The sequence below is a fragment of the Mesoplodon bidens genome (assembly GCF_964165515.1).
Source record: "Mesoplodon bidens genome assembly, chromosome: 3".
Classification (NCBI taxonomy): domain Eukaryota; kingdom Metazoa; phylum Chordata; class Mammalia; order Artiodactyla; family Ziphiidae; genus Mesoplodon; species Mesoplodon bidens.
The window spans coordinates 64,141,261-64,167,302 of NC_138178.1; the positions used below are offsets into that span (position 1 = coordinate 64,141,261).

At 43.5% G+C, this 26,042-nt stretch overlaps 2 protein-coding genes across 2 annotated transcripts in view; both read right to left on the minus strand.

Annotated features, from left to right (window-relative positions):
* PTPN9 (protein tyrosine phosphatase non-receptor type 9) overlaps positions 1-26,042 on the minus strand; it is an 80,352-nt gene extending 54,310 nt beyond the window's left edge. The window contains exon 1 of the mRNA XM_081227783.1: positions 25,329-26,042. Coding sequence (XP_081083909.1) covers positions 25,329-25,391 — 63 coding nt within the window. The 5' untranslated portion in view covers positions 25,392-26,042. The remainder of the gene's footprint in view (positions 1-25,328) is intronic.
* On the minus strand, positions 2,196-2,411 carry LOC308614923 (phosphatidylinositol N-acetylglucosaminyltransferase subunit Y-like; the record flags this gene model as incomplete). The annotated part of the gene is made up of 1 exon (XM_081229829.1): positions 2,196-2,411. One exon carries the CDS (start codon positions 2,409-2,411, stop codon positions 2,196-2,198), a length of 216 nt encoding a protein of 71 aa, XP_081085955.1.

Sequence of the window (26,042 nt, forward strand, 5' to 3'; positions counted from 1 at the left end):
AGGTGGTCCACTGTGTATAAGCATTGGTGGTCTTGCACGGGGCGCCATGCAGAACGCCATGAGTTAGAAGCTGGGGGACGGAGGGCTTAGAGATGCTTGAGGGACATCCTTAACCTATGTGAAATGTTGGAGGTTGAGGTGAAAAATATGGCTTTGGTATCTTCATGGAAGACTGCATTATTTCGGGACTTCCCTGGTGGTCCAGTGATTAAGAATCCGCCTTCCCATGCAGGGGATGTGGGTTCGATCCCTGGTCAGGGAACTAAGATCCCACATGCCTTGGGGCAACTAATCCAATGCACTCCAAGTACTAAGCCCACGTGCCACAACTAGAGAGAAGCCCACATGCCACAACGAAACATCCTGCATGCTGCAATGAAGATCCCACGTGCTGCAACTAAGACCCGACGCAGCCAAATAAATAAATAAATAAATAAATAAATAAATAAATGTTTTTTAAAAAAGACTGCATTATTTCAATCCTGAATCTGGTTCAGTTCCCTTACTGACTTATTACTATATTTTAAAATGTTTGTTTAATTAAAAAAGAAAAAGGAAAAGGTCAATCAAAATCCCATCACCCTACAGCTATTTTCATGTTTTAATCATTTAAAAGTGGATTTCCCTGGTGGCGCAGTAGTTAGGAATCCGCCTGCCAATGCAGGGGACACAGGTTCAAGCCCTGATCTGGAAAGATCCCACATGTCTCAGAGCAACTAAGCCAACGCGCCACAACTACTAAGCCTGCACTCTAGAGCCCATGAGCCACAACTACTGAAGCCAGCGCACCTAGAGCCCGTGCTCCACAACAAGAGAAGCCACTGCAATGAGAAGCCCACGCACCGCAATGAAGAGTAGCCCCCGCTCGCCCCAACTACAGAAAGCCCACGCGTAGCAACGAAGACCCAACACAGCCAAAAATAAATAAATAAAAATTTTAAAATATTAATAATTTAAAAGTTAAAGTCAACAGAAAAATACTAATAGATATATACTTTTCTAAGTTTATGTCCCCACAACCACCACCACCACCACCACCACACACACACACACACACACACACACACACACACACACATCTTGGGGGAAGGGAAGAAGAAAGAGGGACTATTCAAGTATACATTGTTTTAGTGCAGAGACTTGTTTCCTCTCTGGCAACCTTCCATGACTAGTAGCAGTAGTATCCCCCTTCAAGGCAAGAGCACAGCAGAGCTCTTTCAGGCATCCACTCCTGTAGTCAGTCAAGCATTCACAAGTATTTGCTGAGGGCCTACTCTATGCTAAGCAGTACAGTAGCTGTTGAGGAGACATAACTTAGAGAGATAAAGACCCATTCTGAGCAGGTTACAGTCATTTAAACATGGAGACATGTATAAATGGATCAGCATCATATAATTTGATAAGTTCTAAGACAGATCTATGAACAGAGTACTATGGGATTCAAACTCTCTAAGAGAATTAAAAACAAGTCTTTTTTTTGGCAAATACATGAAATTTCCATTTTATTACAGTTTTATACCACATTAGTTCAAATGCATTTCTCTACAACTACTCCAACAGAGCTCCTCTGGAATTACTTCAGTCATCCTTAACATGTGACTTTACCAGACTCTGAATGTAAAATAAACATATAAAATTTCAAATTAGTAAATTTTAATTATGAATGGGATAAGAAATAAAGCCATCAGATGATGTCTGGGGCTATTAACTTCCAACAAGACACTCTGTTGAAATGTTTCTTCTGATACCCCAGGTATAAATGAGAACCTTCAAAAAACAAGGGAAGGGGGCTTCCCTGGTGGCGCAGTGGTTGAGAGTCCGCCTGCCGATGCAGGGGACGTGGGTTTGTGCCCCGGTCTGGGAGGATCCCACATGCCCGGGAGCGGCTAGGCCCGTGAGCCATGGCCACTGAGCCTGCGCGTCCGGAGCCTGTGCTCCGCGGCGGGAGAGGCCACAGCAGTGAGAGGCCTGCGTACCAAAAAACAAAACAAAACAAAACAAAAACAATGGAAGCCCAAAGTACAATAAAGAAGCCTCTGCGGCTTAAGCCTCCTATAGTCCTAAACCTCTGACAGAAGCTAGGCAAAGCATCTTTCTTGAAAATTAAGTGGGTTTCCAGTATTTCCATGTAGCTGAGCTTTCAGAGACAGACACTCAGCATATCATTAGGATATACCATCCTGGCTCTGGTTGTATTAATTATGCCTGAAGAGTTTAATACCCATCCAAGTCCAAAGGTGGATGAATACATAAATGGGTATGGTAATCGGCAAGAGCAGACTGTAAAAGCACAGGCTGGTTGTGCTAGTGCAGCCCTGTGGGAAGTTTTCTTCCACAGAGGACGAGTATGACAGCCCTGCTAAAGAGACCAATGGAATAAGGACAGTCAATGTAGGAAGAGACAGAAACATTCTTTTCCTCCACTTATTACCTGTCACTCTGACTTTTTAAAAGGTGGATGGTATTTAGAAAATTTAGTTGTGCCTGTTGTTATTTTTTTTAATTAATTAATTTATTTTTGCTGTGTTGGGTCTTCGTTTCTGTGCAAGGGCTTTCTCTAGTTGTGGCAAGCGGCGGCCACTCTTCATCACGGTGAGCGGGCCTCTCACTATTGCGGCCTGTCTTGTTGTGGAGCACAGGCTCCAGACGCGCAGGCTCAGTAGTTGTGGCTCATGGGCCTAGTTGCTCCACGGCATATGGGATCCTCCCAGACCAGGGCTCGAACCCGTGTCCCCTGCATTAGCAGGCAGACTCTCAACCACTGCGCCACCAGGGAAGCCCTGTTGTTATTTTTAAGTATGATCTAATGCTGCTCCATTTCTTCTTGCTTCTTATTTTGATGTGTCATCCTAGCTGCCTGTGGTATCATATTAGGAATCCTATCAATAATTGGATAGGCTATTCCTAACTCTTCGCTAATCAATTCATTTGTCGATGCTTCATATCTGAGCAGCTTCTTGGAGAGCGGGCACACCAGGAACTCCAGCAGCGCTGGGTCGAAGGCACGGGGAGGTTTCCTCGTCCTCTCGTTCTTGTCTGTGGACGGCCACGACACCAACATGTGCAGATACCTCTGGGCGACCGCGGACGGCTGTATACGTGTCCCCCACAGCGCTGAGGCGAGCCAGCCGCACACTCTGCTCAGCATGTTCTGGCCAACAACAAATCTTTTTAAAAGAGTGCCTTGAAGGATGAATAGAAATTTGCCAGGAAGAGACAAGTATTCTCTTTAGAGAAAACAAAATGTGTAAAGGCAGAGTCATGAAAGAACAGGGATTACCGGGGGATACAGTGTAGCCAGTGTGTCCAGTGTGTCCAGTGTATATGACAGAGAATGGCGGGAGATGAGCTGACACGGAGGCTGAGCCACACAGGAAAAGCCCATGATCCTATACACATGAAGGACTCAACACAGACTTTTTTTTTTTTTCTGGCTGTGTTGGGTCTTCGTTTCTGCACGTGGGCTTTCTCTAGTTGCAACGAGCAGGGGCTACTCTTCGTTGCGGTACAGGGTCTTCTCATTGCAGTGGCATCCCTTTGTCGCGGAGCACAGGCTCTAGGTGCATGGGCTCAGCAGTTGTGGCACACAGGTTTAGATACTCCGCAGCATGTGGGATCTTCCCAGACCAGGGCTCAAACCCATGTCCCCTGCACTGGCAGGCAGATTCTTAACCACTGCGCCACCAGGGAAGTCCCTTAACAGAGATTTTTAAGAGAAGGTATGAAATACATTTAGTCTTCCTCTCCCAGCTAAAAATGACTCTGCCAGCAGTGGGGAAGTCAGACCAGAAGGAAAAAATCTAGCAGCAGGGAGAGAAGTCCCTAGCACTATGCCTGGCATAAATAAATATCTCTAATAATATCTAATAAATATGTATGAATGAATAATGAGCAACAGAACTCTAAAGAACATTACCATTTAGAGGGCAGAGGAGGAAAAATCAAGGAACTTTTTTTTTTTTTTTTTTTTTTTTTTGCGGTACGCGGGCCTCTCACTGTTGTGGTCTCTCCCGTTGCGGAGCACAGGCTCTGGACACGCAGGCTCAGCGGCCATGGCTCACGGGCCCAGCCGCTCCGCAGCATGTGGGATCTTCCCGGACTGGGGCACGAAGCCGTGTCCCCTGCATCGGCAGGCGGACTCTCAACCACTGCGCCACCAGGGAAGCCCCCAAGGAACTTTTAAGATTCACTTTTAGAAGTACTAGTGACCACTGAGCATCAAAGAAATGTGAATGAAAAAACAAGAGTTGTCAAATATCCCCTACACACACATACAAAAAATACCTACAGGTTCAGATGGTTTTTATGCCATATTCTATTAAACCTTCATGGTCCAGATAACTCTGATGTTGTAGAAAGAGTAGTATAACAGAGGACAAATACATCATAACCAAAGAGGGCTTATACCAGGAATGAAAAGACAGTTTAACCTAGGGACATCTACCAACACAATTTTCTATATTACCAGATACTAAAGGAGAAAACGTATATAATAACCTTCTCAACACCCATTCAACACCCATTATGATTTTGTTTAAAAATGAGCAAACTAGGGACCTTCCCTGGTGGTGCAGTGTTTAAGAATCTGCCTGCCAATGCAGGGGACACGGGTTCAATCCCTGGTCCGGGAAGATCCCACGTGCTGTGGAACAACTGGGCCCATGCGCCACAACTACTGAGCCTGTGCTCTAGAGCCTACAAACCACAACTACTGAGCCCACGTGCCACAACTACTGAAGCCTGCGCGCCTAGAGCCTGTGCTCCACAACAAGAGAAGCCACAGCAATGAGAAGCCCTCAAGGAAGAGTTGCACCTCAAGGAAGAGTTGCGTCTGCTGGCTGCAACCAGAGAATAGCCCGTGCGCAGCAAGGAAAACCCAACGCAGCCAAAAATAAAAAAGAATAAATAATAATTTTTAAAAGAATGCTGAGTCCACATAACCATGAAGGAAGGCTTAACACCATCCTCCTGATGAAACCACATGGGACTGGTTCTGAAATTCGAGACTCTTCCATCTATTACATCAAGCATTGTGCAAGAACCAAAAAGAATGATAGCTAACTGCTATTAAAGGATTAACATCACAATGGGAACTGAATAGCAGGAAACCCAAAATAGGGCTGACCAAGTGAAGCTTCCCATAAGAGTCCAAAGCTTCAAGCAATACTGAAGGGCTGGAGCTAATTGAGCTATTAAACATGAAAAGCTCCTCAGTGTTAATAACTTCCTACCAGGGGAAGTGAAGTCCTAGGGCTTATCAGCACTCCACCAGCCAAGTGTGAAGGCCCCAGACCAGGAACAGCTGTTCTCCAATACCTGAGGAACAAAAAATGTTCTATTCTTTTCAAAGTGCTATTTCTATCTCCCTTGGCTCATGGTTCCCTTCATAAGTAGAGAGCACTGATCACATATTACAGTAAAGGCAATTCAATCCATTCATTTTTTAGAGCAAGACTTTGCCCCTCCCAGTTCACATAGGCCAAAGAGTGTGGTCCAGCAAGAAACAGCAAAGGTAGCAACCATTTGTGAAGCATTTTAACATGCACCAGAGGAGGAACTGTACATACATCATACTCAACAGCCTTGGCACACTGAGTATTATTAACCACATAAAGAAATCAAAGCATACAGAGCCTAAGCAAACTGCCCAAGGTCACTCAACTAATAAATGGCATAGCTGAGGTTTTGAGGTTTGAATTCAAAACTTTTCAAATTCCAGTCTTTCCACTCACTAAGTGGCCTTGAGAAATACAGGATACACATCATTCATCTCATCAGCAGATATGTTATCTGACATATATATTATGACATATATACTAAGTCGTGTCTTTGTCTATGCACAAAATTACTCTGGAAGGATATAAAAGAAACCGGTAACATTGGTTGTCTCAGAGAACTAGGTGGCTGAGAGACATGGCAAGAAGGAGAATATTTACCAAATTCTCCTCTGTACCTTTTTAAGTTTAAATCATGTGACTATATTATCCACCCCCAAAATAAAATGTATCAATTTTATATAGTCTTTAACTAAAATATATATATAATAAGGATATCTGAACATAATGTTTAAAAAAGTACTTTAGGGAATTCCCTGGCAGTCCAGTGGTTAGGACTCAGTGTTTTCACTGCTGGGGCCCAGGTTCAATCCCTGATCGGGGAACTAAGATCCCACAAGCCACGTGGCGGGGGTGGCGGGGTACTTTAAACTATGCCACCAAATGATGAGTTTGTTGATACTCTATAGTCTTCCTATCAAGGCCAAAGATAATGAGTTAGGGAGCTCTACAAAGGGGTAAAGGATTATAGCTGCTTTTAGCAGCTTTAGCACTAAACAGGGGATGCTCCAAGGCACCGCAGAAATTGTGCCACACTCGCTTTCCTGCTGGAGGTTTTTTGCCAACAGCATATTTACTAAACATAAGCTGGCATCTCTATTCTCAGGCTTAAATACCACTCTCCAGACAAAGGTTATCAAAGAGGATGAAGAACTCCCAGAGACAATGGAAGAAATAATTCAACAAGAAAATAAGGAAGTAAACATTTCTAAATTGTCACAGGAGAAAATTCATGTCAAGAGGTTGAGGGGCAGAAGAATATAACACAGAATAGAAACAGAAAAAAACAGAAATCTGGAGAATAAACAGGAAGCTCCTCACCATCAGCAAGTGCAAAGTCATCCAGCTTCCCAGAAGGAGACAGGGGTTGGAGGGAGTGGCGGGGGGGGGGGGGAGGGTGCCTAATTGGTCACTCCCTATAAGGAAGAACCCAAAGGCAGCTTGCCAGCTGCTACCCATTCCAGCTGGTTAATAAGGGGGTGAACCACACAACCAGAAGAACCCTGAAAAGTCTTTCTAGGGAAAAAAAAATCTAAAGGATTTGGAGAACCTGGGGTGGGGGAGGCCTTTAGTAACAATTTTTCTCTCTTCTTCCAATTGATGGCTGAGACTTCAGAAAGAAAGGAGGAATGTTTATGACTGTCAATAAATTGGAGTTGACCTTCCAGATCCTGCTGGAACATTCTTCTCCTTCCCTTCCTCCCAACCCTGGCTTACTCCTATTCGCCCTTTAGATGTCAGTCTAAATCCCACTTCTTCATCTGGAAGTTTTTACTGTCTTCCACCCAGGCACACAGTGTTATAAAAGCTTATGTTACTGTCTACCTGTTCCCATTAGCCTATAAGTTTAGGGAGGTGCAAGGGCCAAGTCTTCCATGCTCACAAACGCATACTCAGCACCAAGCACAGCATATGGTGCCATTCTGATGAGTAAATACATGAATGATGATGGGCTCTCAGCCTGCTAAAAGAGTGTTGTTGACAGGGAGTAGGAAGAACATGTTTGTCTGAATACTTGCCAATCTGATTATGAGAGCTTAAAACTGAAAATAAAGAGAGAAAAATTCCCGGATAAAACTGGGAAAGAACATCAGGAACAACATAAGAAAAGCAATGGGAGAGGTAACTATTAAGCCACAAAAGAAAATATCTGAAAATTAAGTTGCCAATATCTTAACTGAAGACATCTAGGGAATTCCCTGGTGGTCCAGTGGTTAGGTCTCTGCACTTCCATTGCAGGTGGGCACACACGGGTTCGATCCCTGGTTGGGGAACTAAGATCCTGCAAGCCACACAGCGCAGCCAAAAAATAAATAAGTAAGATAAAATAAAAAGGACTGAAGGAAAGAGAAAAGGCAAAGGAATAAAGGAAGTTTATTATTTTTTAAAAAAAGATCTATAATAGAGATATCCAAAATCAGTTAAAGTTTATGAATTTTATGAAATAAATAAGACATGGTCCCTATTCACGAAAATCTGAGTTTAATGAATTTGTGAATGCAGTATGCCAATGATGGGCAAATCTCATTCAAATCTTAAAGGGGGAAGTGGGATGGCAGTGTGTCTCAAAATGATATTCCCAGTAGAAATCCATAAACCACACTAAAGAATTTCTGAATGAGGATAAAAGAGAGTAATGGACGTGATACAGCTGCTGGAGTACACTTCAGCCTGCTCGATAATGGAGAATATAGATTAGTTTCTTGGTTCAGATCCCCAAATTGGACTGGTAATGATGATGTTAGAGATAGGAAACTTCAGGTACCTCATCATTAGTTGGATATCAAATTTATCTTAAAATTGGGTAGGGATTGAAAATCTGATAAAATCTTGCTGACAGTTTCATTCTAAAAGGATGAGGGGGGACTTCCCTGGTGGTCCAGTGGTAAAGAATCCATCTTACAATGCGGGGGATGCAGGTTCGATCCCTGGTCAGGGAACTAAGATCCCACATGCCGCAGGGCAACTAAAGCCCGTGCACCACAACTACTGAGCTCGCACACCTCAACTAGAGCCCACATGCCGCAAACTACAGAGCCCATGCGCTCTGGAACCCGCGCCGCAACTACAGAGCCCACATGCCCTGGAGCTTGCATACCACAACTTAGAGAAGAGAAAACCTGCACGCCACAACTAGAGAGAAGCCCACGCACCACAACGAAAAATCCTGCATGCCTCAGCGAAGATCCTGCATGCCCCAACTAAGACCTGATGCAGTCAAAAATAAATTAAATAAGTAAGTAAATAAATAAATAAATAATAAATCTAAAAAAATTAAAGGATGGGGGAACTACTATACTGGGCTTAATCCAGACCAAGAACATAAACTAGTTGAAAAACTGAAAGGGTCTCAAAGAGAAAGTAACCATGTAATCTTTGAAAGTGTGATAACCAAGGAGCTTCTGGGTTGGTGAACACACAGAGATTTGGGGAGAGTGGCGCACCTGGGCCTGGAGAGGACATGGAAGCTCTGCACCTCTTCCCACATACCTTGCCCTATGCATCTCTTCCATCTGGCTGTTCCTCAGTTTTTGTAATGTATATAAATGTCAAATCACTGTGCTGTACCCCTGAAAATAATATAATATTGTATTGTATTCAATAAAAAGGAAAAAGAAAAAAAAGAGAGAGAAAAGGTTGATAGCCAACAGCTGAGTGCTGTCAGAAGGATGCAGTAAAGAGAGCAAGTCCTAGATGTGGCACCAGTAATCCTGTATTAAAGACCTAGTTCTGCCACAGCTATGTGCCCTCAAGTCAGTCAAAACTTTTCACACCATAATTTCCTCATCCAAAAAAGGATAATACCCGCCTACTTCACAGGATCCAATAACTGGCTATCTGGGAAGGCATTATGTAAACCTTACTACACATCAGTAAATAACACCAGACCGTTAACAAAATTAGCTATTAACAACAGAAAATATTTATTGGGTATTGAGCTCTAACCACCAGTCAGATACTTAGTTTTACAGAGATTGTCAAGTCCTCTCAGTGGCCCTAGGAGGTGGATACTCTCATTATCCCCATATGACAGTTGAGGAAACTAAGATTTCCAACTGTTAGGTAACATGCCCAAGGCCCCCAAACAAAAAAAATTGGTGGAACCTGACTCAGAATCCAGGTTTTCTGACTCTAGAAAGCTCACATTTTTATCCATTGTGCTTTATATTGCTTTCAAAATGTAGATTTCACAAAAGTAAATCTCATAATCTAAAACTCTAAAAGAGAAGGCAGTTGTTGGTATTTTTTTAAAGAAATCCTCAAAAGCAAGATTCTGACAATAAATTGTGCAATTAATTATGAATTATACCAATTCAAATTTATTTTTTCTTTTTGGGGGGTGGGAGCAATCTGGCTTACACTTAAATTGGATATGATATAACCTATTGCTTTTGTTAAAATTGGGGTATAGTTGTTTTACAACGTTGTGTCATTTTCTACTGTACACCGAAGTGGAGTAGAGTTCCCTGTGCTAGACAGCAGGTCCTCGTTAGTTCTCTATTTTATACATATTAGTGTATATATGTCAATCCCAATCTCCCAGTTCATCCCACCCCCCTCCTGCCAATTCAAATTTAAAATGAGAACAAGCTAAAGAAACCAGTAGTATGGTTGCACAGCATTCTCCAAGGAGTACAGATGTTAAAAGCACTCCCACACATACACACATGTACAAAGGAAGAGGGCACAGCAAAAAAAAATAATAATAATAGAGTGGTGGTTCTGACCTAAAGGAAAAGTGCTGGGAAAGTCACAGCCTAGAATGAGCCAAGGCCCGTAAACTAAAGATAACAAAAAGAGCTTTGTGAGAACTGTCTAGTTCAACTCCTGCTTCTTTCATTTCTCTATCGAAAAGTACAACCTTCGGGCTTCCCTGGTGGCGCAGTGGTTGAGAGTCCACTTGCCGATGCAGGGGACACGGGTTCGTGCCCCGGTCCGGGAAGATCCCACATGCCGCGGAGCAGCTAGGCCAGTGAGCCATGGCTGCTGGGCCTGCGCGTCCGGAGCCTGTGCCCCACAACGGGAGAGGCCACAACAGTGAGAGGCCTGCGTACCACACACACAAAAAAAGGTACAACCTTCAACCTGAAGAGGGGAAGAACAAGCCTTGTGGAAAGCAAGAGCTGAAGCTCAAAATAATAGAGCCCCTAATTATTCCAAATCAGTTCAAGCCTCCAGACCTACAAAACCTGACAATCCTGGGAACTCCATGGGAGCCTGATGAACATTTGCTATAGAACTTAAAAGACAAGAAAGGTGTGAAAGCCTGAGGATGAGCAAACATAGTCCTAACTTCAAGAGGGGGCATCTACTGAGAGCTACAAAAGTTCCCAGTCCCTGACAATTTTGACATCAATTCTTGGCAAACTGCACAACTGATCTTTCTTTCACATACATATACACCTAGCCCTGGCCAATAGATTCTTTTTTTTAAAAGGTGAGTTTGAGCGAATTCCCCGGCAATCCAGTGGTTAGGGCTCAGTGCTTTCACTGCTGGGGCCCAGGTTCGATCCCTGGTCGGGGAACTAAGGTCCCATAAACTGAGTGGCACGGCCAAAAAAAACCAAAACCAAACAAACAAACAAAAAAAATGGGCTTTGAGCTTTTAGGAAGGGGAATACTGATCACCAGAAGTGATTTACTGAAAACAAGTCTTTCAAGAAAGGATACATTAGACTGAAAAGTAAAGGAATGTACTATACAGCAGTGCTACTCAAAGCGAAGTCTTACTTCAGCAGTCTTACTTTACAGTAGCAGTGGCATCAACCTAGGAAGTCAGAAATGCAGACCACAGGCCCCATCACAAACCTGTTTAATCAGAATCTGCATGTTAACAAGATCCCAGATGATTCTTGTGCATATTAAAGTTTGAAAATCACTGAAACACAGAACAGACCTACTTTCAGCAAGGCATTTGATGAGCATTTCATGGCATCTTTGTGGACAATAAGATTTCCTTCTATTAATTTATGTATATTTGCCAGTCAAAATGTCAAGCAGTTGACTACTTACCTCATTTAATTCTCATAATAACCCTACAAAGTCGGCATTATTATCTGTAATTTGCAGATATTCACAGTAGCAAAGATTAAACAGCACTATCTGCCAGGCACTGTTCCAAGGATTTCACATATATTGTTATTTAATCCTCATAACAATTCTTTATGGTAGGTACTAGTATTACGTACATTTTATATATGATGAAACTAAGGCAGAAAGAGATTAAGCTACTTACTCATAATCCCAGAGAAATTTATGGTACAGTTCTTAACCACTCCTTTCTATGGCCAAGTGTGCTGCCACAGTGGGGCAGACGATACCCTGCGGGAAACAATAAACAAACGTACCCAAAGAATATTAAAAAAAAAAAAAAAAAAAAGATTTTAAAGGAATTCCCTGAAAGGAGGGAGACAAATAGACTAATGTTTATTGAGAGCCTACAGTATGCTTGCCAGGCCATGAGTCAAGCACTTTGCATCCATGTTTTATTCAATCTTTCCAACAGCAGGTATTAAGACATTTTATATATGAGGAAATGGAGGCCGAGACAAGTTAAGGACCTTGCCAACTCACACTACTCGTGATGATACAACTAAGATTCCAAAACCAAGTCTGAAGCTCACACTCTTTCCCTTGATTTGCTCTGTATCCATCCCTGGCCTGGTCCCATTGCTATAAATGACTTAGATAAGGGTACTGGGTCACGATGACGATGTAAGAGGAGAGATAAACTAAGAGAACAAATATATTGTAAAAGAGAACACAGATCTAAAAGATCAAAACAGGACCGAACAATGGGCTAGAATGGTACTCAAAGGTGAGGCTTTGGAGTCAGACAGATAAGGGTTTGAATACCAGGTTCTACCACTTATTGTTTAGAATGCAAGCAAGTTACTTCTTTGAGCCTTAATTTCTACACCTTTAAAATGGGAGTAATAACGTCACAGAATTGGTGTAAGAGGGGAGAAAATGTAATATTTGTAAAGTTTTTGGCTCATAAAGCTCAACAAATGGTAATGAACATTAAATCTAACAAAATGATATTTAAGAATAAGTGCAAGAAAATTAATTTTAGAGGCATCAGATGAAATTTAACAGAAGCACATAAGAAAAGACTTAGGGGGCTTCCCTGGTGGCACAGTGGTTCAGAGTCCGCCTGCCGATGCAGGGGACACAGGTTCGTGCCCCGGTCCGGGAAGATCCCACATGCCGTGGAGGGGCTGGGCCCGTGAGCCGTGGCTGCTGAGCCTGCGCATCCGGAGCCTGTGCTCCGCAACGGGAGAGGCCACAACAGTGAGAGGCCCGCGTACCGCAAAAAAAAAAAAAAAAGAAAAGAAAAGAAAAGAAAAGACTTAGGAATCTTAGCTGACTTGAATCTATGAGTCAACAGTTTACTAAAACTGCCAAAAATTATTTTGAATTTGGAGCACATTAAAGAAGCATGGTGCCCAAAACAAGGGGCCTATCAGACTTCATTTGTAATACTGTCTTCCGTTCTGATGCTAAACTTTAAGAAGGTCACTGGCAAATCAGAATCAGTCCGGGAAAAGATGAGAATGGTGAGATGCTTTGAAAACATGGTAGCTAGTTCCTTCTTTCCTGGTTCTATATTCCCTCCCACTCCACACAATGAAGCTACCTCTCACCTGCTTCGCTCCCTAATAAATAACACACCACCCCCCATACCTCCTCCCCTCCATCTTCATCTCCCTCTTTCCCTCCCTCCCCCTCTCCTCTCCCTCTCCCACACATCAAGCTCAATTTTGCCAATGTCAAACGGATCCAACAGGAGTGACTTGAGGACTTCTAGTCCAACACTTTAGGATTCAGCACGTCAGACCTGAGGCTAATCTGGCCCTGGCCTGCAGATTAGACCTGCTGTTGCTAATCGACCCCAAATTTAACTGGCCCTCCTGTTTTCTTCCTGAGGCCAAGCCCAACTTATGCCTCAGGTGACCGAATCCTGAGTGCCACACATTCAGGAAACTGGGACCATGACCTAGAGCTTCATTACTCCCTCAAAGGCACACAGCTGGCTGGGAGATTGTAATTAGGCAACGTCAGTCATTTCAGACCTCAGCCATCTCAAACTCACTGCATCAATACTTCCAAATCCAAGGAGGCCTCTCAGATAAACTAAAGGACAAACCTATTCATGCTCGTAAAATAGTACAAGTAGATCAGCTTACTGTACCTCAGAGGCCATTTGCAAACCTACAAAGAATGAAGCCTGGAAAAGCTGCCTACAATCTGGCTGTCCTCACTGCCGTGCCCCATTTTCAACTCTGAACAGAACTGGGCTCAGCTCCCAGGCAGGACTCAGACAGTAAAATCTGGTAACTCCTAGGTCCAGATTCTAAGAGCAAATGACATTGGAGTAACACGAGCTTTCCTATGGACTGGCCTTGTCAAAGCTGGCAGGTTTTCTTGGCTGAGTCAGAACAGCCTGTGTCTTCTTTCATTCAATACTCCCTTGGAAGCCAAGCATCTCTCTAGGTAATGCCATCTGCAGTGGACATCAAGTGTCTCACTGCCTTGTTTTGCAGACATCCTGGTTCCATTTCTATTTCTCAAGTAGATAAGGGCTCTGCTCTTTGTTTTTATTTATTTATTTACTTATTTATTTTATTTATTTTTGGCTGTGTTGGGTCTTCGTTGCTGCGCGCAGGCTTTCTCTAGTTGCAGTGAGTGAGGGCTACTCTTCATTGCGGTGCACGGGCTTCTCATTGAGACAGCTTCTCTTGTTGCGGAGCACGGGCTCTAGGCATGCGGGCTTCAGTAGTTGTGGCGCGTGGGCTCAGTAGTTGTGACTCGCAGGCTCTAGAGTGCAGGCTCAGTAGTTGTGGTGCACGGGCTTAGTTGCTCCACAGCATGTGGGATTTTCCCGGACCAGGGCTCACACCCGTGTCCCCTACATTGGCAGGCGGATTCTTAACCACTGCACCACCAGGGAAGCCCTCTGCTCTTTCTTTGGATCAGAGGAATCACGGTAAATGCTGGTCTTTGAGAACCTTGCCTTACTGTTCCTCTCCCTTGGAACAGCACAGTTCTAGTACAGAATCAGATGATTCCTGCAGGTTTCATCCAGTTCAGACTAGCTCTAATACCTAGAGTTCCAGAGCCAATCAGTAAATCCAGGCCTTCCCTTTCTGAAGTGAGCCTAAGTGTCTAAACTCACTTCTAGATGGTTTCCCGACAAGCACAACAGCACCCTAGTTATTCTCCGGACTACTAGTTCTCAAACTTGAATGTGCATTTGGAGACTTGTTAAAATGCATATTGTTGGACCTCACCCCTAGAGATTCTGATTCAGTAGATCTGGGATGCACTTGAATACGTGCACTTTTAACAAGCTCCGAGGACATGCCCATGTTGCTGGTCTGGAGACTACACACTGAGAACCACTGCTCTAGATCAACAATATTTCAAGTCATTCCCAGAACTATACTGGGAATGGGGGCGGTGGCGGGGGGAGATGAGGACACTATACATATATGGGTTCGTTTGCATCATAACACTCAGTGCTTTGTCCTACACAGAAAACTCCTTTTTCTCCTACAGAGTAAACCTCAACTGGATCTCACAGGTGAAATATTCAGGAGTTCAAACAGATGACAATTCACATTCTAACAAATCATTAACATAGATACATCCTGTAACCAATAAATGGTACTTATGTAAGAGATTCTAGGCTCAAGATCAGCAGCCAAAGGAGAAGTGGAAGTAACACCTATTCTCTTTCCTTTGACTCACCAGCCGCATGATTCACTAAATGAACTAAAACCCGTAAAGCACTTTGAATAGTGCTTAGCCATTATTTTTTTACTGTGGTAAAATATATAAAATACTTATAATTTTTACCATTAATAAGTATACAATGCAGTGGCATTAAATGCATTCACAAAGTTGGGTAACCATCACCACTATCTATACCCAAAACTCTTCCATCACCCTCAACAAAAACTGTGAACCCATCAAACAATAACTCCTCCTTTCCATCTCCTCCCAGCCCCTGGTATTCTACTCTCTGTCTCCATGAATTTGGTTATCTAGGCACCTCATACATTTGTCTTCTGTGTCTGGCTTACTTCAGTAATCATAATGTTTTCGAGGTCTATCCATATTGTATCATATATCAAAATTTCATTCCTTTTTAAAGCTGAATAATATTCCATTGTATGTATATACTACATTTTGCTTAGCTATTCATCTATCATTGGCTACTCGGGTTGCTATGACATGCATGTACATGTATCTATTTGAGTGCCTGCTTTTAATTCTTTTCTAACTTTGTTTTTTGTTCGTTTTGGGCCGCGCTGCATGGCATGCAGGATCTTAGCTCCCCGACCAGGGATCGAACCTGCACCCCCTACAGTGGAAGTGTGGAGTCCTAACCACTGGACTGCCAGGGAATTCCCTGCTTTTAATTCTTTTGGATATATACCTACAAACGAAATTGCTGCGTCATATGGTAGTTCTATGTTTCATCTTTTGAGAAACCATCAGACTGTTTTCCACTGTGGCTGTACCATTTTACATTCCCACCAGCAATGCCAACATTTGTTATTTTCTTTCTTTCTCTCTCTCTCTTTTTTTTTAAATTATAGCCATCCTAGTTAGCGCTTAGCCACTATTATTATCACAAGTTTGAAGTGGGCTTTTACAATTACTTGTAGCACTGTAAGGACAGCATGACAACAATCAGAGGTTCTGACTAGTTTCCATGTTCAAATGGTCTTAGCAATTTCATTCAAAACACAAGTTTCTAGTTGCTTCTAATTTTCTCACAAAATCACCTCCAAAGCTAACATTTCCCTAGCTTGATACCAACTACGAAAGAAAATGATGCTTTGGGTGCTTAAAGGAAAAAAAAAAAGATGGATGGTTTTCAATTTTTTAAAAATGTTTCTGTTAACTTAATTCCATAACAATGCTGAGTTTTTCCTATAAACAAAATGGTATACCAGCATTCAGTACGAAAAATGTCAGATGGTTTCTCTAAAACATTTAGAATCCTAATCTAAAAAGATTTATTTTCGAAAACAAAAGTATGATGGAAAATTCTGTATATTTTAATCTTACTAGCTATATCCCTGACCTAGCCAGAAATATCATTTTCTCTTCACTTCTGGAGTTTCCTGGGACAGAGAGCTAAAGTCAATGAGACAAACAGCCATTCCCAAATAAATCTGTTTTCTTTTGCTCATGTTCATGTTCAAGGTTTCAGGTCTCTCTCTTAGTAACTCTTTTTCTTCCTTTACAAATCTAAGAAAGAGAAAATTTGTAAGTATAGAAAGTAAAAAGGAGAAAAAAATCCTTTTTTTGGGAAAAATTTTCATCCTCAACTTTTATACTTGGCGAGAGTTAAGAAGGGAAATCTGGTAGTAGCTTAAGTACAGACAAAAACATGGGTAAACTGAAGGTGTCATGGACAAAACAATTTAAAGAGCTGTAGTCTAATCCTAACTACCAGTAGGCAAATATACCATATATACTTCCCCATTATGCTGGTAATAATATCTGAAAGATTAAACTCTACCTATAGAAAACTAAAGACTGGTTTTATAAAGGCAAAGAGCAGACCTACAACATTCTGAGAGGTACAACCAGAGACCTATATGAAACTTCAAGTTCACTGACCCCATTAAAGCATATAATTTTTCATAAATGTACAATAAGCAGCTAGGAACAATTTAGGCACATCTCTGTAGAGAAACTTGTGAATGGCTGAAACCAGGAACTTTTAACCCACAAACACCAAGAAAGAGCCGTTTCTGGTGTATATGTGTATAGGCGTGTCATACATAGAAACACGTAGTTAAGAGAGATGAAGTTTACTAGAGAGAGCACTACATTTAATCAGAAGAGTTTGAGTTCCAGTGTTGCCTCCTCGGTGGATTACTGAAAGCCTCTGAACATCATTCCTATGTCAGGAAGATAATCATCCTAAACAAAATAATACTTCATGGGTGTGTGAGGAATAAATAATTTCAGTGTATACAGTTTCACTCATTCTTCAGCAAAAATATTTTGAACTCTCACAATGTACACTAAGGATGTATAAGATTGAGTCCCTGCCCTCACTGTAGATAAGAGGTCCTCCTCCTTGGTGGGTACCCCACAATTCAAGAACTGCCTACAGAGAACTGGAGGGCAATTCCTTAAGGACAGAGAGCCCTCAATCCGTGCTGAACAAGAACCTAGCACACAGCAACAGACAATAAATGACTGCTGAATGAACAAATTGTATTTCTGTTTATGATCTGTTAAACCTTCCTCTTAGTAGACGTTAATATGAAAAGGAAAAGAAATTGATACATAATAATCACCTCACTCACTTGGAGGAACAGAGACACTTGGTAGCAACACAGAAATATTTGGAAGGGAAAGCAAAAATTACAGTTCCCACTATCATCATTCCATGGCAGAACTCAGTAGTGTTCTGCTTGTCATACAAAATCTCCCCATCTCTGAAAACCCCTGCAAAGGCTGTGGAAATGTCTCATTTTATCTTCTGTGATGGTTATGCTGAAAAATAATTATGTTTTAGACTGGAGTTTTTCAGTATGTGAAGTCAATTGCAGAAACCAGTATTTAGGGACACAGAATTTGAATAGTTAATGTGTGAACCAAAGACTTATCTTGAATTAAAAAGTAAGAATTTGTAACTCTGTCCCTAAGAACTACAAAAAAACTCTTCAGTTATAAACTAGGTTTTTCAATCTTGGCACTATTTACATTTTGGGCCAGTTAACTTTTGGTTGTGGTAGGCTGTATGCCCACCATTATAAGATGTGTGGCAGCATTATTGGCCTCTACCCACTAGATCCCAGTAGCACCCCCCAACTGTGACAATCAAATGTATCTCTAGTCATTGACAAATGTTGGGTGGGGGTGTGTTTTAAAATCACCCTGGTTGAGAACCACTGAGATAAACAGTGGTATGAGAATTTTTTTCACAAAGGCTGTTCAAATAAGATATGGAAGAGGATATAAACTGTCACTCTTTGCACTCTAAATATGAGTCATTTTTAGATCATCAGATGACTATTTGAAGTTTTATCTGAAAAAAAAAAGATGATATATAATCAGTGGACCTAAAGAAGAAATCTATAACCTAGAAGAATAAATAAACAAATGAACCAATGGATAGTTCATTAAGTGTTAACAGCATAAAATGAGCACAGGTAGGGACTTCCCTGGTGGCGCAGTGGTTAAGAATCCGCCTACCAATGCAGGGGACACGGGTTCGAGCCCTAGTCCGGGAAGATCCCACATGCCACGGAGCAACTAAGCCGGTGCACCACAACTACTGAGCCTGCGTGCCACAACTACTGAAGCCCACGCGCCTAGAGCCTGTGCTCTGCAACAAGAGAAGCCACTGCAATGAGAAGCCCGTGTACCACAACGAGGACCCAACACAGCCAAAAATAAATAAATAAAATAAATTAAAAACAAACCAAAAAATGAGCACAGGTAGCCTCACTACCACCTTCTAGATACAGTATTTGTGCATGGCAACTGTCAGAAGTCTTAGACTACCTAGAAATCTTCTATTTCACTGCTACAAAGTAGGATTCTTAATTTTTCCTCCTATTCTTTTTTTTTTTGGCGGTACGCAGGCCTCTGACTGCTGTGGCCTCTCCCGTTGCGGAGCACAGGCTCCGGACGCGCAGGCTCAGCGGCCATGGCTCACGGGCCCAGCCGCTCCGCGGCATGTGGGATCCCCCTGGACCGGGGCATGAACCCGTGTCCCCTGCATCGGCAGGCGGACTCTCAACCACTGCGCCACCAGGGAAGCCCTTTCCTCCTATTCTTATCTGAAAAAAATTGTCTACTGTAGCATAGAGGGCAAGAATACTATTATCGCAGATATCTACTGAGCATTTCGTAACCATAAGAGATTTTACTTAAATTCAGCAGGTCTCCTAAAAGCTCCTTAAGGAAAGAACACAAAGCAGACTCAAAAATATTAATTAAAATGCCTGGAGCCACAAAGCAAGCCGGGGATTCCTGAAGTTTACCTAAGACTTATTGCCATCATCTCCCCAAAGGCCCAGATTTCACTTGTAAATAGCTCTGTTTAGAAAGAAGCCAGATTTGCATTAATCTTAAATACTGTGATCTCACCAGTTAACAGTATAATACCAAACCTGTATAGAGCATGCAGCACTTTTCACAAAAAGTTACTCGTTTTATAATTATAAAATTAACATATGGTCATTGTAGAGAATATAAAAAACTTATTTTAAAAAAGACTGATTTCAGTAATGATGTCTATTGTGTAATAATGAGGTATGGAAAAGCAAATGCAAAGGTAAAGATTAGCCAGTTGTTCAAGCAATGAAAAAGTAATTAATGGATTAATGTCCCCAAACACTTCAGTACTAAAGTCATGGATGGCTCTCTTTAGAATCTACCCATCAATTCTAAGAATAAATTCTGGTTTCATAATAATTCTATCAGGCTAGTCAGATCTGTGCCACCCATGCTGGATAAAAAGACAAGAAGTGTGCGTGTGCATTTTGAATGGATTATTCCAGAGGAAACCAGTACATATAACAGAAACTGTCTTTCCCAGAGAAAAAATGGAATACTTTCCTCAGAAGCAAAAATTAAAGAAAAAGTCACCTCTAATCTACCGTTTTGGTTTCATCACTTTATAGTCTGGACCTAAGAGATAACCAATCCTTAATAAACAAACAACTCTTCCCATGTGCTCTGAAGCTTCCCAGCCTCCCACTCCCAGCCCGCATCCCCAGGCCATCTCAGTTAGGTTCTAATGAGCCTTTTCAAAATCATATATGAAAGGGCTCATTCCAGTAAGTACAGGCCCTTCAGCACTAAACAGTGCAGGCTAAACTACCTGTTATAAGAATATCTGCCCCTACTCCAGAGGAAGAGGAATAGAAAACAGTGATTAGGGGACTTCCCTGGTGGTGCAGTGGTTAAGAATCTACCTGACAGGGCTTCCCTGGTGGCGCAGTGGTTGAGAGTCCGCCTGCCGATGCAGGGGACACGGGTTCGTGTCCCAGTCCGGGAAGATCCCACATGCCACGGAGCGGCGGGGCCCGTGAGCCATGGCTGCGGAGCTTGCGCGTCCGGAGCCTGTGCTCCGCAACGGGAGAGGCCAGGACAGAGGCCCGCGTACCGCAAAAAAAAAAAAAAAGAATCTACCTGACAATGCAGGGGACGTGGATTCGATCCCTGGTCCGGGAAGATCCCACGTCCGGGAAGATCCCACGTTCTGTGGAGCAACTAGGCCTGTTCGCCACAACTACTGAGCCTGCGCTCCAGAGCCCGCAAGCCACAACTACTGAGCCCACGTGCTGCAACTACTGAAGCCCGCGTGCCTAGAGCCCGTGCTCTTCAACAAGAGAAGCCACCGCAATGAGAAGCCCACACACCGCAACGAAGAGTAGCCCCTGCTCGCTGCAACTAGAGAAAGCCCACGTGCAGCAATAAAGACCCAACGCAGCAAAAAATAAACTCAAAAAAAAATTTTTTTAATTTCATAAAAAAAAAAAAACAGTGACTATTCCAGTGTCCAGAAAGGCCAACCAAGGATCTCTTGTGTGGAGGCATAGGCTGGGGTGGTGGGGGAGGATAGTGATTGATTTGGAAAAAGGAAGTACCCCTAATTGTCTGAGACATCAAGGCAGAATGATAAAACTGGTGTGAAATGCCTGAAATTGCCTGAACATCCAAGCATCTGAACAAATAACCAGAGTTAGGGGTTATGACATCTAATCTTGACACTGCAGTGGACCAGCCATTCTACTATAAAATGGGTCTTAATATGTAGAAATCAAAGTTGGAGTATTCCAACATTACTATATCTTTTCCAACACAAAAAAGGTATACAAGTCATAAAATGAGACTCAGATGTACTGATCTACAATGAGTTTTAACTCTTACCTCTGTAAAACAGTTCAGCTCCTTTTTAGAGTGTCTGTCTTACTTTTCAATTCATTAGTAAGTATTAGAGGTCAGGTTCCTTGGGGAAAACCTCCAGGTCTCTTTAACATTCAAACCTAAAGCCCAAGACCCTTGATACGCTCAGAAGTTTTAAGAGAATAAAATTCTCACATCCAAATGAGATTTCACCTAATTGCTAATTACAATATCTTTAGTTACTGGCAATAACGAAAAGAATGAGTTTTCTTCATCTATCCCTCCTCTCCTTCCCCTCTGTGGAAGGCCTCAACATTATGAATCATTTGGTCCTTGACGTATGGTTACTTCCACGGGGACAGATGACATTTAGCACAGGACATGTGAGGCTGTGGGAAAAGGGAAGTTCTTGGCCACAAGAACCAGGACAAAACCCCTGCCCTTGGGAAAAATTCCAAAAATCTCTGAAATCCACTGCAAGGCAGTTAAATTTTTAACTTTAGAAAATCCCATTATAAGAACACAAACCATGGCACAGAATTAAAATAGGTTTTTGAAAACTATACAATGAAGTTGCAAGATAACTGTTTTCTGGCATTCATAAAAATCCATGCTAAGTGATGGTCCCCAGCATGAATGAACATTTTCCCCCCTTGGGATTGGTTTAAGCTAACTTGGCTGCATTGGGTCTTCATTGCTGCGCGCAGGCTTTCTCTAGTTGCGGCGAGTGGGGGCTAGTCTTTGTTGCGGTGCGCGGGCTTCTCATTGCATTGGCTTCTCTTGTGGAGCACAGGCTCTAGGCGCGCGGGCTTCAGTAGTTGTAGCACACAGGCTCATGGGCTCTAGAGTGCAGACTCAGTAGTTGTGGCACACGGGCTTAGTTGCTCCGCGGCATGTGGGATCTTCCCGGGCCAGGGCTCAAACCCGTGTCCCCTGCATTGGCAGGTGGATTCTTAACCACTGCACCACCAGGGAAGCCCCCGTCCTTATTTTTATAAGCCACTCTGAAAGGAGACGACGCTATCTATGTACAAATCACATACAGAACTACTTTTCATCCCACAAGTATTTCCTGAACGTCCATTGAGTGCCAGTCATTATGATTAGCAATGTGTGTATGATGGTGAGCAAATGCAGACACAGTTCCAAGCCCCACGGAGCTTCCAGTCATACAATCATACTAATAGTGTAAACTTGTGATAAGTGATATAAAGGACAGTACATGGTACTCTGAGAGCCAGCAGCAGATCTAACCTAACTGGGGAGATCAAGGAACGCCTTCCCGAGGAAGTGAAAGCTGAGAGCTGAAGGATGAAGAGGGAATTACCAGTGGAGGGTACTTCCAGACCGAGGAAAGCAACTTGTGCAAAGACCCTGGAACAGAAAGGAAACAGGCAATAATGCAGGACCAAAAGGCCAGTGTGCCTGGAGCAAAGATGAAGTGTGAGAATTAGATAGGGATCTAAACCGCACAAGGGCTGAGGCACTGTAGACCATATTCAAGAGCTGTCAATCCCAAGAGCGATGAAAAGCCACTGAGGGTTTTATGAATGCTTATTTTGGTGGCAAGTAGGCCAAAGGGAAGATGCAATCAGATTTGCAGTTTGCCTTTGGTTTCTCAAATAAGAGCCAAGGAATGCAGACGGATCAAGTAGGAAATAAAAATCCTGCCATGATATGACAGTAGCTTGGACCAGGATGATGATAATATGGTGGTGGTGGTGGGAGAAGTCAAAGAATTCAGGAGATATTCAGGAAAACCTGACGATGTATAACACACAGGGGCTGAGGGAGAACAAAGTACCCAAGAAAACTTTCGGGTTTATGATTTGCATGACTGTATAGAATGAGGTACCATTTGAGAGGGATCTGCTCCAGAAACATCTTTAAAGCAGTTTACACACCCCACCAAGGGTCTGAAACTGTGTTATCCAGTTTGATCCCCTACTTTACCCAGGAAATAGGATTCCAAAAGATTTTTTTCTATTTCCAAAAGTCAAACTGACTCTCAAATGTACAAGATTTTTCCAACACTGAAGATATTTCAAAGATTCTGCCACAAGCTTTGAAATCAACTCCAAATGAGTTCTAAAACTGCTTTGAACAATGAGGCAGCATTATGGAATGAATATGTCATTTCCCATGACAACTACTTTGATAAGACTAACATGCATTTGCTGCTGTTTAATTTAGGTATTTTAAAGAAATCTTAACAGTTAAGAGCACTCTCATGTGATATTAAACTAAAATATGAAATTTTATCTGGCATTACCACAATTGGAATTATGCTTTTATGTTTGTGTTTCAACATTTTGAAGTGTCTGTAGAAAACTTGGTATTTTGTAGGAAAACATACGGTTAAAAAACACCCACATAACTTCTTGATCTTAATATATATATATTTTACTACTTCCAGCCAGTCCTTGTTAATTCCCATCACATTCATTCGATGTAAAAGATTTTTACTAAACACAGTTGCATATATGTATACACATATACAGAGTAAAGCTAATACTTTATCAACACTATGAATGCTTTAATATTTACTTTTCTCAGTTTTAATTTTTTAATTCACACCCAAATGGCATTTTCATAGTGGAATACTGATGCCCTCAAGTCTTAGAAACATAAAAACTTCAAATCTGACGAGCCTTAGGAAAAGAAGTGAAAGAGTTTTGCCACTTTAAAATCAACCGAGCACCATCACACCTTAGTGCTGAAGTACTGATAGTATTTCCCTAATTTTGGCAAGGTGAGCTCCTTGGCCACCTGCTTGCACTAGGCCCTGACTAGCATTTTATTAACATTAATTTCAGTTACCAGGATATTACTACTGCTTATACAGAGCAGCAGATTTTTTTTTCCCCATGCTGATTTTATCTCTAGGCGTCAAAAGAAAAGACTGCGGTCTGAAGCCAAATATGAAAAATGTCATCTCCACAAATGAGGAGAAAAGTCAAGGGCTCTTTAAAAGTCAGGTCTTAAGCCCATTAACCAATATTAGTTTGTAAAACCAGACTGTCTCCACACTAGAGACTGTACTACCAAATGTGGTCCTTTGGGAGCAAGGGCTGACAAGCTTGAAATGGGTTACCAGCATAGTTCACCTTTTTCTTATTTTAGGGTTTTTTTGTTTGTTTGTTTTGTTTTTAAACAAATCAGACCATGGCTATATTTATTTGAGCATGGGTGTGGGCAGTGCCAAGAAGAGACAGCGAAAAGACTTTAGGGTTCCAATCTCAGCTAACAAGACTTTCCTACCATCCTCAGAAGGAGTGGTCCATGTCTCCCCAACAGGAATGTGGGCGAGGGAAAGTTATAAAGGCCCTGAGCTCTTCCCTTACCCAAGCCCCCCAAATGACACGACAAACCACTTCCTTCTGGGAACTGAAAGTCTTAAGCTTTAAGGGACAATGAAGCTCAATGTAGGCTTCAGAAAGATGGAGACAGTGAGATGAGACGCGGGCAGGGAAGTGGGGGTGAAGGGATGCGCCCAGCGGCAGAGACCTAAATAGGGCGGTCAAGGCTAGGGACTTCGGGAGCCTGAGAAGGCCTGGATCTTCCAGAATCTGTCCAAGTAGGCCACAGCCCTCTAAGAAGCCCGAGGGGCTCGTCTGAAAATCTAGGGCATCTATGGACCCAGTGCCTATCACTGTCCTGGGGAGGGGAGACAGTCCCCGCAGGAATCCGGCCCCCAAAGTGGGGCTTTTCCTGCCCTTAGAAAACCACAAACCCTCACGGAATGAAGCAAAACACGTACAGGGATGGCAGGGCCGGAGGCAAAGTAGGTGTTCTGCAAACGTCGGGGACGGGGAGATATTGGCAGAGGTAAAGGGAGGCCCCCAATTCGAGAAACTTTAATCATCACCGGAATAGGGGGAGGGGGCAATATGCGACCGGTAAGCAGCAGACAGAAGAGGCCGGGAGCGAGAGCAGCGACCAGCAGCGCCCCCCGGCTTCGGGGGATGACGACCTGGGGCGCGGCCGCCGGGGGCGGGGGGTTGGAGGCCACCGCGGACCCCCGGCCACGAAGAGCACAGCCGGGCTAGGCCTGAGGTGTCCGGACACACCCACCGCCGCGGCCGCAGCCCCGCTTACCTGCTCCTCCTCCGGGGTCAGCTCCGGCGCCATGTCGGGCTGGGGCGCGGTCGTGGGCTCCATCCCGCCACCGCCGTCACCGTCGCCGCTCCCGCCCGGCGGACAGAAGTCGCCCGGGAGCGCAGGGAGCCCGGTGCGGTGGGCCTCCGCTTCCGCGTGCCCGCGCCTCAGCAGCCCGGGGCCGGCTCGCGCATAGCTAGGCCGGCGGGGCCCGGCGCCCGCAGCGGCCGCAAACGCCGCTTCTGTTTCCTTAAGAAAAAGCTCTCAGAACTGTCGCTCTCTTCTGGGCGGAAATCCTTTTTTATTTTCTTCGTTCCGTTCCTCACACTCCCCCACCTCTCCCGGAAAAAAAAAATAGTGCAGGCGAGGAGCTAATCGGGATTAAAAAAAGGAAACGTGAAATCGAGAACTTTCTAAGCCCAGAACGAAGGGCCGCGGGGGAAATTTTCGGAAGGCCGCCGGCCTCCTCGGCGTCCAGCTTCCTCGGCGGCGTTCCGGCTCCTGCAGGAGTCCTCGGGGATGCGGGGCCCTGCGACCTGCGCTGCAGCCTCTCAGGCCCGTTCCTCAAAAGCCGCGGTGACGGGAGGGAGGGAGGGAGCGAGGGAAACGCGCCCCCCTCCCGGCTCAAGGCCAGCGCTGCGGCCGCACTGCGGCCGCCCGAGCCCCCCGCGGCTCCATTGAGAAACTGAGCGTCTCATTCACAAACAGGCGACG